At 43.3% G+C, this 13,134-nt stretch overlaps 1 protein-coding gene across 1 annotated transcript in view; it reads right to left on the bottom strand.

Annotated features, from left to right (window-relative positions):
* LOC308620759 (forkhead-associated domain-containing protein 1-like) overlaps window positions 1–13,134 on the bottom strand; it is a gene marked incomplete at its 5' end in the record, with an annotated part of 87,708 nt that overhangs the window by 67,210 nt on the left and 7,364 nt on the right. The window contains one exon of the mRNA XM_081240671.1: window positions 944–1,150. Coding sequence (XP_081096797.1) covers window positions 944–1,150 — 207 coding nt within the window. The remainder of the gene's footprint in view (window positions 1–943; window positions 1,151–13,134) is intronic.

The raw sequence follows: 13,134 nt of genomic DNA, 5'->3' as shown, positions 1-13,134 counted from the left end.
AGGTCTCAGTCCATGCAGGGTTCTTGGTGCTGGCGAGTGAGGTTAACACGCCGTCTCTCTGGGACACACACGACAGGTATTAATTGTGTGCTCACCACGAATGGGCATTATTCTGGGAGCTTTACAATGATAACCATCTCATTTAGCCCTCGAGATAAGCCTGCAAGGTCATTGCTGTCGTTGGCCCCATTTTGTAGATGAGGAAACCGAGGTTCCGAGGGGTCCAATGGTTTGTGCAAGAGCGCACCGAGTAGGCCAGTGGCAGAGCTGGGGTTCTGACCCAGGACTGTGTTGCTAACCAGCCCCCATCCTGCCTCCCTACTGAACCAGATACTTCTTGTCACTGAGCTTTGCTGGGCGAATTTTGGGTTACGTTCCGCTTAACCTGGGGCCATACTTTAGGTCCTGATCCCGGGAACATTTCTGATCCGGTGTGATAACAGCTGGCAGGCCTTGAGCGTCTACTCTGGCCAGAGACTTTGACTTTTTATACATAGATACTCTCTCAACGCCCTGCACCGCTAAGAAGACCCAGACCCAGGCATACAGAGAAGCCTGGCCGAGGTCACAAAGCTAGGAAGTTGCAGAGCACTGATCTGCCTAAAAAGGAAGCATCCATCTCTGCATCTTCAGAAGCACACACTTGCTTTCCACCTCCCCTCGCCAAGCTTCACTTTTCAGGAAAACGCTCTCGCTCCGGGCTGGTCGCTAGGCAACCCTTGCATGTAATTCCACGAAATGCCCAGAAGAGGGCGCGAGGACTCGCTCTCCCCGGGCACCCACGCGATGGGGCTGAACTTCGCAGAATCGCGAAAGCAAGAGTGACGCGCTCCAGACGAACTCCACCTGTGGCCGTACCCGAGCCCTAGGCTGCACGGAAGGTGGCACAACACGGCACCTCTGCACCCCACCCCACCCCACCCCCGCAGGGGCCTGGACTCACCGAGGCTGGGTTTTCGATGACCAGTTCGTAGGTCAGCCCTCTGGACCCAAACCTCAGGATGTCTCCGGGTAGGAGCTTCACAGCCACGTTCTGAATGTGGCACTCATTGACGAACGTGCCGTTGCAGGAATTGAAGTCGTGGAGAACAAAGCTGCTTTCGGCCTCATTATATTCAATGAGTGCGTGATGGTTGTCGACGTCTGCAGACTGAAATGCAGAAGGGGGACAGTCAGAGCCAGCAATAACAGGAATAACAAGGAATAACTAGTGCCACTGACACTGGGGGCCCCAATGTGCTAACCACTTCATCTGGCTGGACAGTCACTGCAATCCTCATTTTAAGAGGAGGATGCTGAGGGTCAGAGAGGTTAAGTGACTTGCCTAAGGCCACACAGCTAGTGAGTGGAGGGTCACCAGACCCTGACAGCAGACCCAGAATAGATGCCCAGTTTTGGGGTAGGGCGTCAGGCAACACAGAGGCAAGAGGGAACTCGGGGGGAATTGGCCAGGAATTGGCCACTTGATAGTTCTCTGATCCCATGCAAGTATCCTTTTGTTTGTCCCGAGTGGCAAGATAGCAGAAATGGCCCAACACAAACCAGAAAGGTCAGTTGGCAAGTGACAACTGTCCATTTACTGCAAGTGTTGAAGTTCAGGGGAGGTTTTGTAATAATTGTTGTTTTCATTTGTTTGTTCTATTCATTTTTAAAATAACATGTTTTTTGTAATAATGCAGAAAATGAGAACTAGAGAAAAACACAAAGAAGACACTAAAATCACTTAGACTCCCGTCCCCCAGAGGCAGGCACCGAGAACACGGTGGTTCACATCCTTCCAGTCTTTTCTCTATGCTTACAATCTTTTTAAAAAGTTTAAACACAATTGAGCTCACACCACAAAACATAGTTTTATAACTACCTTTTAAAAGCCTTGGTGTACAATGAAGGTTTTTCCCATGTGCTTAATTATTACTGTTGCTTCTTAAAAGCTAATCAGAATTTATCTAACCAAAGATGATCTATTTTTCAATAGGGGCCCTGGTGTGACCACATTTCCCTCAAAAGAGAGAGACCCCAGACAGTGATTTGTCAGTGGCCTCAGAAACCTCCTGTGTAACCACTTTAATAAGAAGAATGAGCAAAACTCGGCACCAAGGAGGAAATATCACATCCCCACCTGGCCCCGGCGCCCTGGACTATGGGCTGCAGGGCACGTGCGAAGTCCTGTGTCTTCTCAGGACACTGCCTATGAGCCATCCACTCCAGCCTGAGACTTTGCAAATATTTTCTAAGTCACTCTTCTCAGAGTGCCTCACCCAAATTTCATAGAGAGTACTTGGACTTAGAAATCTATACTAATGTCCCACAATATAATTATAACCTATAGCTTATATTAATAATAGCTTATAGTATATGAATAGATAATAATATAACTGCATATATTAGTAGAATATATTAATGACACATTATGTGTAATTACACAAATGCCAGGAAATTTGCTAAGTGCTTTACTGCATTATCCCGTTTCATCTTCACAATAATTCAAAGGGATACTTCCTCATTTCAAAAAAATTTAATTTTTTATTGAAGTCTAGTTGATTTACAATGTTGTGTTAGTTTCAGGTGTACAGCAAAGTGATTCAGTTATACATATATATAATATCTATTCTTTTTCAGATTCTTTTCCATCACAGGTTACTGCAAGATATTGAATATAGCTCCCTGTGCTGTACAGTAGGTCCGATAGTTACTCATTTCTTAGATGAGGAAACTGAGGCATAGAACGATTAAGTGTGCCCACAGTCAGCCACTTTGACTCGCTTGGCTTGTTCCCAGGTTTGCCTGATTCAAATGACTGTGCCTTTACCCACTTTTCAAATTCCTACCAAACACTTTGGCACTTAAAATACTGAAACACAAGAAGAAAGCAGGAGTAGCTCTATTAATTTCAGGCAGAGCCAACTTCAGAGGAAGGAAAGTTATCAGGGATAAAGAGAGGCGATACATAGTGATAAAGGGGTCGATTCTCCAAGCAGACATAACAGTCCTTCACTGTATGTACCCAACAATAGAGCATCAAAGTATGGAAGGCAAAAACTGATAGAACTGCAAGGAGAAGCAGATGAATCCATCATGGTAGCTGGAGACCTCAACAGCCCTCTGTCAGTGATGGGCAGACCCACCAGGCAGAAAATTAGGAAGAATGAAGTTGAACTGAACAGCACTACCATCATCTGGATCTAACTGGCAACCACACAGCTTCATCCCACAGCAACAAAACACACATCCTTCTCAAGCTCCCATGGAACATTCATGAAGCAGACCACATTCCAGGCCACAAAATATACCTCAACAAATGTAAAAGGATAGAAATTATGCAAAGTACGTTTTCAGAACACAATGGAATTAGGCTAGAAACCAATACCAGAAAGACAGCTGGAAAATCCCCAAATATTTGGAGATTAAACAACACACCTCTAAATAACAGATGGGTCAAGGAGGGAGTCTCATGGGAAATAAAAATTTATCTTGAGCTAAATGAAAATGAAAATACAACCTATGAAAATTTGCAAGATGCAGTGAAAGCAGTGCTTGGAGGGAAGTTTATGGCATTGAAGGCATACATTTGAAAAGATCTAAGCTTCCACCTTATGAAACTAGAGAAAGAAGAGCAATATAAGCCTACCACAAGCACAAGAAAAGAAGCAATGAATGAAATAAAGAGCAGGAAAACAATAGAGAAAAGTCAGCAAAATAAAGAGCTGTTTGGTTTTTTTTTTTTTGTAAAGATCAATAAAATTGACAAACCTCTAGCAGGATAACCAAGAAAAAAAGAGAGAAGATACAAATTACTCAAATCAGAAATGAAAGCGATGGCATCACTACTGATCTCATGGACACTGAAGGGATAATAAAGGAATATTATGAATAATTCTATGCCCACAGATTTTATAAGTTAATGAAGTGGACCATTTCCTTGAAAAACACAATCTACTGAAACTCACACAAGGAGAAATAAATACTCTGAATAGACTCATATCTAGTAAAGAATTTGAATCAATAATGAATAACCTTCCAAAATGGAAAGCACCAGGCCTGGATGGGTTCACTGGTCAATTCTATCAAACATTAAGGAAAGAATGATATCAGTTCTAAATAATCTCTTCCAGAAAATAGAAGAAGAGAGAACACTTCCCAGCTCATTCTGTGAGGCCAAGCTTATTCTAATAGCAAAACCAGATAAAGATATTGCAAAACAGGAAAATTGCAGACCAATACCTCCCATGAACATAGATGCAAAATCCTCAACAAAATATTAGCAAATTGAATCCAGTGATGTATAAAAAGACTTCTACACCACAGTCAAGTGGGATTTATTCCAGGTATGCAAGGCTGGTTCAACATTTGGAAATCAATTAATGTAATCCATCACATCAACAGCGTAGAGAAGAGAAATCGCATTATCATAACAGTAGATGCAAAAAGAGCATTTGACAAAATTAAACACCATCCATGATAAACTAACAAACCACCAAACCACCACAACAACTCTTGGCAAATTAGGGATGGAGGGGAACTTCCTCAACCTGATAAAGTACATCTATAAAAACCCTAAAGCTAACGTCATATTTAATGGTGAGAAACTAGAAACTTTCCAATTAAGATCAGGAATAAGGTGAAGATGTCCCCTTTCACCACTCATTTTCAACATTGTACTGTATGTCCTAGCTAATGCAACAAGGCAAGAAAAGAGAATAAAAGATAGATTGGGAAGGAAAAAGAAATCTTCTTTGGTGAGGTGTTTGTTCAGATCTTTTGCCCATTTTGCAGATGGCATGATTGTCTATGCAGAAAATCCCAAAGAACCGACAGAAAGCCCTCCTGGAACTAATGAGCAATTGTACCCAGGTGGCAGAATACATGATTAATATACAAAAGTCAATTGCTTTCCTATATACCAACAATGAACAAGTGGAATATGAAATTAAAAACACAACATCATTTACATTAGCACCAAAAAAAAAATGAATTACCTAGGAATAAATCTCACAAAATACTTAGCTATGTGAAGAGGTATATGAAGAAAACTACAAAATGTTGATGAAAGAAATCAAAGTAGTCTAAATAAATGAAGAGATATTTCATGTTTATTTGAAATTCCTTAATGATATATGATGTTTAACATCTTTTCATATGCTTATTTGACATCTGTAGATTTTCTTTGGTGAGGTGTCTGTTGAGCTCTTTTGCCCATTTTTAAGTTGGGTTGTTTGGTTTCTTACTGTTGATTTTTAAGACTCATTTATATTGTTTATTTATTTATTTTATTGAAATGTAGTCGATTTACAATGTTGTATTAATTTCTGCTGTACAGCAAAGTGATTCAGTTATACATATATATACATTCTTTTTAAAATATTCTTTTCCATTATGGTTTATCACAGGATATTGAATATAGTTCCCTGTGCTATACAGTAGGACCTTGTTGTTTCTCCATCCTGGATGTAACAGCTCACATCTGCTAACCTCAACCCCCCACTCCATCTCTCCCTCAACCCCCTCCCCCTTGGCAACCACAGTCTGTTCTCTATATCCATGAAGACTCATTTATTTTGGATACATGCTTACAGCATCTTTATTCATAACTGCCCAAAACTGGAAGCAACCAAGATGTCCTTTAAAAGGTAAATGGATAGACAAATTGTGGTACATCCATACAATGAAATACTAGTGATAAAAATAAACGAGTTATCAAATAACAAAAAAGACATGGAGGAATCTTAAATGCATATTGCTTAGTGAAAGAACCTAGTCTGAAAAGGTTACATACCGTATGATTCCAACTGTATGAAATTCTGGAAAAAGTAAAACTATAAGGAGAGTAAAAGATCAGTGCTTGCCAGGGGCACAGGGGCTCTGGGGCTCAGGATGAAGATGAGGGGCACAGGGGATTTCAGGGCAGTGAAAATATTTTTTATGATACTGTAATGGTGGATACTTGTCACTATACATTTGTCAAAACGAAAGAACGTACAACGCAAAGAGTGAACCCTAATGTAACCTATGGACTTAGTTAATAATAGCATATCAATATTGGTTCATCAGTTGTAACAAATGTACCGCACTAATGCATGAGGTTAATAATAGGGGAAACTGTGTGTATTGGAGGGGTGGATATATGGGAACTCTCTGTATTCTCTGCTAAAATTCCTGTAAACCTAAAACTGTTCAAAAAAATAAAGTATTAAAAAAAATGAAAACACATTAGCTCTTTGGAAAATGTCACCCACATCATCTTCATCACAATTGCCATTGATCTTTGTGTCCTTTGAACCTTTGATAACCCATGAATGAGAGAAATTCTGTCTGTGACATTTTGTTTGTCTCTTGCCAGGCTTCACTGCGTTCAGTTCCTCAAAAACTGTCAGGCCATTATTAAGACATCAAAGCAAGCAGGAAGTTTTCAATGACTCCACAAATTTCTGTGAGCCTCTACCACATGTTAGGCCAGGAGACAGCTTCCTAGTTCGGTCCTATAATATCACTCGCTCCCTTTACTTGGAAAATTGCTAAATGCTGCTCCTGGACAGACGCCCTGCTGCTAATACAGACTGAGTCTATAAGCCCCAGCCTACTGAGCTGTCCCACTATGAGATGAACTGTTATTTATTCATTATTATTTTTATTATTATCCTTATCGTCCTCTCACATATTTTGAGGGCTTCCTGTGAACTGGGCCCTGCTGAAGCATTTTGTGTGCATTTTTATCATTTAATCTGCATGACAGCCCTAAACAGGGACTCTATTGTTATCTCCATCTTAGAGATGAAGAAGCTGAGACTCAACAGGTGAAGTGAGAGGACAGCATTACCTTGATCCCAAACCCAGACAAGGACACGACAGGACAACCACAGACCAATATCTCTTATGAACACCGACACCACAGTCCTCAACCAAACAGGAGGAAACCGAATGCAACAGCACAGTAAAAGGATCATACACTATGACCAAGTGGCATTTATTCTTGAAATGCAGACCTGATGGTTCAACATATGAAAATTAATCCACGTAATACCTCACATTAACAGAAAGAAGGAAAAAAATGATCATCTCGATGGACGTACAAAAAGCATTTGACAAAATGCAACACTCTTTCATGATAAAAGCACTCAACAAACAGGGAATAGAGGGAAATTACCTCAACATAATAAAGGTCAAATATGAAAGGCCCACAGGTAGCATCATACTCAAAGGTGAAAGACTGAAAGCTTTTCCTCTAATTTCAAGAATAAGATAAGGATACCTGCTTTTGCCACTTCTATTCAACAAAGTACTGGAAGTCCTAGCCAGAGCAATTAGGCAAGAAAAAGAAATAAAGACATCCAAATTCGAAAGGAAGAAGTCAAATTATCTCTGTTCACAGGCAACATGATCTTACATGTACAAAATCCTAAAGAGTCCATGAAAAACCACAACCCTCTTAGAACTAAAAAATACCATTCACTAGCAAAATCGTAGGACACAAAATCAACACACAAACATCAGTTGTGTTTCTATATGCTCACAATGAACAATCTGAAAAGGAAGTTAAGAAAATAATTTCATTTACAATAGCATCAAAATGAATAACATATTTTGGGATAAATTTAACCAAGGTGGTAAAAGATGTGTACACTGAAAACTACAAAGTGCTGCTGAAAGAAATTAAAGACACAAATAAATGGAAAGACACCCTGTATTCGTGGGTTGGAAGACTTAATATTGTTAAGATGTCATTACTACACAGCAGGATCTACAGATTCAAAATCCCAACAGCAGTTTTTGCAGAAATAGAAAAATCCATCCTAAAATTCATATGGAATCTCAGTGGACCCCAAATAGCCAAAATAATCTTGAGAAAGAAAAGCAAAGTTGGAGGTCTCACACTTCCTGATTTCAAAACTTACTGCACACAAAGGTACAGTAATCAAAACAGTGTGATACTGACATAAGGTCAGGCACATAGGCCAATAGAATAGAATAGAGAGCACAGAAATAAAAGTTTGCATATATGGTCCAATGATTTTTGACAAGGGTGCCAAGATTATTCAATGGGGAAAGAACAGTATTTTCAACAAATGATGCTGGGAAAGACTGCAAAAGAATTAAGTTGAACTCTTACCTTACACCATGTATAAAAATTAACTCAAAGTGGATCAAAGACTTAAACATAGTCTAAAACTATAAAACTTTTAGAGGAAAGCACAGGAGGAAAGCTTTATGACATTGGATTTGGCAATGCATTTTTGGCTATGATACCAAAAGCATAGGCAGCAAAAGTAAAAATAGATAAATTCAACTATATCAAAAATTAAAACTTCTGTGAATCAAAGGACACAATAAACAGGGTGAAAGGCCATCTAGAGAATGGGAGAAAATAGTTGCAAATCACAAATCTGAAAAAGGGTTAATATGAAGAATATATAGAGAACTATAACTCAACAACAACAACAAAAAAGAACCCCCAAATAACTTGATCAAATATGGGCATAGAACTGGAATAGACATTTCTCCAAAGAAGATATATAAATGTCCAACAAGCATATAAAAAGATGCTCAACATTACTAGTCATTAGGGAAATTCAAATCAAAACCACAGTGAGATACCACCTCATACCCATTAGGATGGCTACTATCAAAAACAAACAAACAGCAACAGAAAATAACAAGTGTTGGCAAGGATGTAGAGTAGGGGAACACTTATGTACCGCTGAGAATGTAAAATGGTGCAGCTGATATGGAAAACAGTAGAGCGGCTTCTCAAACAATTTAGGATAAAATTATCATATGATCCAGCAAGTCCACTTCCGGGTATATACCCCAAAGAATTGAAAACAGGAACTTAAAGAGTTATTTGTACACTCATGTTTATAGTAGCATTATTCACAATTGCCAAAAGGTGGAAGCCACCCAAGTGCCCACTGACCGATGATTGGATAAGCAAAATGTGGTCCATCCATACAGTGGAATATTATTCAGTGTAGGAGGAAGGAAATTCTGACACATGCTACAACATGGATGAACCGTGAGGACATTATATGAAATAAGTGTCACAAAAAAGCAAATTTTGTATGATTCCACTATGTGAGGTACATAAAGTAGTCAAGCTCATAGAAACAAAATAGAACGGGGGTTGCCAGGAGCTGGGGAAGGGGAAACGGGGGATTGTTGTTTAATGGGTACAGTTTCAGTTTTGCAAGATGAAAAATTCTGAGGCTGGTTGCACAACAATGTGAATAACTTACAACTACTGATCTGTACACTTAAAAGTGGTTAAGACGGTAAACTTTATAGGTATTTTACCACGATTTAAAAAATGGCTAAGATGAAGGGACTCACTCAACATCAGGATGCTGGCCCAGGGCAATATCAGGGTTTGAACCCGAGTCTAATTCCAAAACTTGTACCTTTGATTTGTACCCTGTGATTTTCAGAGTAGAGAGTGATTTAATAATGAGAGAGGAGACAGGCAGGACCTAATATACAAAACAAGTGCATTTTTTAAGGCTCCTGCATTGAAAATGTCTTTAAAAAGTATATAGTGAGTCCATAAAATATTGAGACGTTTCAATTTCTATTAAGAATGACCATCTGCTCTGATGACCCCTGTGCTTTAAGGAAGCCTCCTCGGGAAGCTGACTTAGTTATGACATTGCCCTGAGGTTCACTGACATTGTCGCTGAGGTTCGACGTGTACCTGGAACCGTCCTTTGGAGCTAGGTTTCAACCTTGCATCACCTGGCACTGGGAAGCCCCATCTCAGACCATAACCTCCCACTCCCGGCCTTCCTTATCCTCTGTCTCGTCCTCTCCTTGAGTCACGTAGCCTTTGCTCCCTGTTTGCTCCCTAGGGGTAATGCCCTATGCTCAACCAGCCTGGGCCCTGTTCAAGCTCACCAGCTCCTTCAAGCCCATCCCGGCCCCCAAACCCTCCTGCCACCCTCACACTTCTGTCCTGAGGCTGGCCCAGTGCCCTTTGGGCCCCCCAGCCAGCAGGTCCCTGCTCTCAGGCTTTTCATTCTACTTTGACAACAGCCTCCTAGGTCTTCACCTCCTGCACCTGCCTGCATCCTCCGTCTGCTTCTCCCGACCCTCCTCCATCCCTTTACACGGCGCCCTCTGCCCAGCAGGCCCACCTGTGCGGCTACATCCATGGGCTGATGGGCTCCTTGTGTCTGGTTTCTGGTTGGGTTTGGCCAATGGGGGGGTTAGAGATCAGAGCAGGGAGAGAGCTTGGGGTACTTACTCCCCTGGCTTCCATTCTCTGGGGCCACACAGCTTCCCTCAGAGGACTCTACCCAGCCCTCGGGGTCTCCAGGTCCCAGGAAATGCCCCTGCCCCTCACCCCTCAGCTCTGGGGGTGGGAACAGTCCTCACTCATACTAGCTCTGGGCCCTGCACTATCCTTTGTGGTTTCTCTGAGCCCTGCCCACTCCCTATGGAGTCCCTTCAGGAAACTCCCCTCCATCACTCCACACCCCTGTGAATGTGCCTTCAGCTCCCTGCCAGGACCTGGACTTCCCAGGCTTGGAGAAGCTCCTAGATGGGACCTTCAAGGCTTCTCTTAGCTGCCAAGGGCTTCCGGGTGGTCCTGCCTTCATCCCACCCTGGTCTGGTCCCTCTCCTCAACCATCTCCTCTTCTGCATCCTCACCTTGACAGTGTAACTTCCGTCTAACCTGTGAACGTGCTCACCACCCCCTCGGCCTGGAAACGCCGCCCCTTCCCCCTTCCTTTCCTTTATTGTCAAATGGCTTCAAGAGGGTCCTCTCCCGCTGGGTCCTCAACCCACTGCCATTGCCCTCGGGGGCCTCCTCGGGCTCTCGGCCTCCCTGTGACATGAGACACAGTTTTCAGAGAGAGGCACGTGGCCTGATGGTTCAGGGGTTGGGGGAGCAGGGCAACGTGGTGGTTGTTAGAATGGGCTCGAGTCCAGCTCTCCTACTTCCTAGAAGGGTGACCTTGGGCAAGTGATACCTCAGCTTCCTCATCTGTAAGGTAACAAAAGGACAGTCTTATAAGCTACTGGTGACGTATAAATGATATAATACATACTAAAGCACTTAGAAGAGAACATAGGGCAAATGAGAAATGTTCTCTATTATGAGCAAGAGGATGGGCTCTGGAGTTAGAAAGCCTTGAGTTCAAGTCCCACCTCTGCTACCTTCCAGCTGTGCAGCCTGGGGCATGGTTCTTTGCTTCTCTTTGGTTGCTCCCTGAGCAGCAAAAATGAGTTTGATAAGCTGGGCTTCGTAGGATTGACAAAAGGTACTGCTTGGTGACATGTTCTAAGGAGTGGGATAACATTTTTGAAATTAACTTGTGTGTGTGTGTTTGTGTGTGTGTGTGTGTGTGTGTGTGTTTTATCTATTTCTTTTAACCTTTTGGTTCTAGGCTATCCCATCCCCCAGCCCCATCCCCCCACTGCCTCCAGAAAGGGATGTAGTGCAGAAATAGTAAAAAAAAAAATGGGGTTTTCAAAAGAATAAGGATATGAGGAAACGGCCAGGCGCTGGTGAGATGACGGGTCTGGGATTGGAAGGAAAGAAGAAGCTTCTCTGCTTCCCCGTCAGCTGGATCCTTCCTCCCCGGTCTCCCCGGGAGAGCCCTGTGGACCGGCAAGGCCTCAGGAGAGGCTGGTCCTGAAATCAGACTGCCCGAGCGTGGTGCCCAGTGCCCCAGCCTCCCTCTGTGACCTCAGGCAGGATACTCAGCCTATCTGTGCCTCAACGCCCTCATCTGTAAAGTGGGGCAAACAACATTAACCTCCTAAGGATGAAATGAGTTAATACACTCGAGAGTGCTCAGAACAGTACCTGGCACAAAGCAAGCTGTCTCTGTGATGAATACCCTCAGCCTGGCAGCAGCTCTCTGGCTCCCTCACCTCTCTGACTGCTTCCAGGTCTCCACGCCGGGCTCCTCTCCCTGCAGATGTCCATTTCCTCCACACTCTGTCCATGGGCTGGGGCCACTGTGCCACCCCCTGGATTCGCAGGTGTGTATTTCCAACCCCTGGTTCATCTCCAGGCCCCAAACTGCCTGGCTGCTTCCGGGATGTTGAGGTGCTCACTCAACCAGTCCTGCTTCCTGCCCTCTTGGTAACGGGATTATCACCTGCCAGCTCATCCAGCCATCTTTCTCCATGGCCTGTGGCATTGATCCTACTGATTCTTCCAGAAAGCTCTCAGACCAGTCCCAAAGCAACGGTCCAGTCAGGTGGTAGTATTAATGTGGTGGGCAGAATGGTCTCCCAAAGATGCCCATGCCCTGATCCTCAGAACCTGGGAATATGCTCCATGAGGTGGCCAAAGGGACTGTGCCGATGTCAAGGTTACTAATCAGTGCTCTTAAAAGAGGGAGACTAAGGACTTCCCTGGTGTTGCAGTGGTCAAGAATCCGCCTGCCAATGCAGGGGACACGGGTTCGAGCCCTGGTCCGGGAAGATCCCACATGCCATGGAGCAACGAAGCCCGTGTGCCACAACTACCGAGCCTGCGCTCCAGAGCCCACGAGCCACAACTACTGAGCCCACGTGCCACAACTACTGAATCCGCGTGCCTAGAGCCCGTGCTCCACAACAAGAGAAGCCACTGCAATGAGAAGCCCGTGCACCGCAACAAAGAGTAACCCTCGCTCGCTGCAACTAGAGAAAGCCTGTGCTCAGCAACGAAGACCAAACCCAGCCAAAAACTTTTTAAAAATTTTTTAAAAAGTGGGAGACTATCCTGGGTTATCCAGGTGGGACTAATTGAACTCCACCAGTCCTTAGAAGCAGAGAACTTACTCTGGCTGGATTGGAGAGATAAGTGGTGTTTCTTGCTGGGCCCCCACTTAACAGCCCCAATGCTCCTCTTCCTGGGAAAGCACCAGGTCAACGTTTCCTCTTTACCCAAATCCCCCCCTAGATGGCACCACCTCAGTCTGTGGCATGAATGAGGATCACAAGAACATTCATCTCACATTTCACTGACAACCCCCATTCTCGATTCCACAGGGTGGAATTTCCCTAGCTTAGTCAATTATCTTGTTATCTCAGTTAACTGAGAATTTCCAATTTAGATATTAGATGTTCCCTAAGCTAAATTTACACTCAAAAAGTGAAGCTTCTGTTTTTAGAAGCTTGAGTCAGCTCAGTCTGAAACTCAGCCCCACC

This window comes from Mesoplodon bidens (assembly GCF_964165515.1).
Source record: "Mesoplodon bidens genome assembly, chromosome: 7".
NCBI classification, from domain to species: Eukaryota; Metazoa; Chordata; class Mammalia; order Artiodactyla; family Ziphiidae; genus Mesoplodon; species Mesoplodon bidens.
Note: the sequence above shows the minus strand (reverse complement) of the source record. Positions and strands in the feature narration are given on the sequence as shown.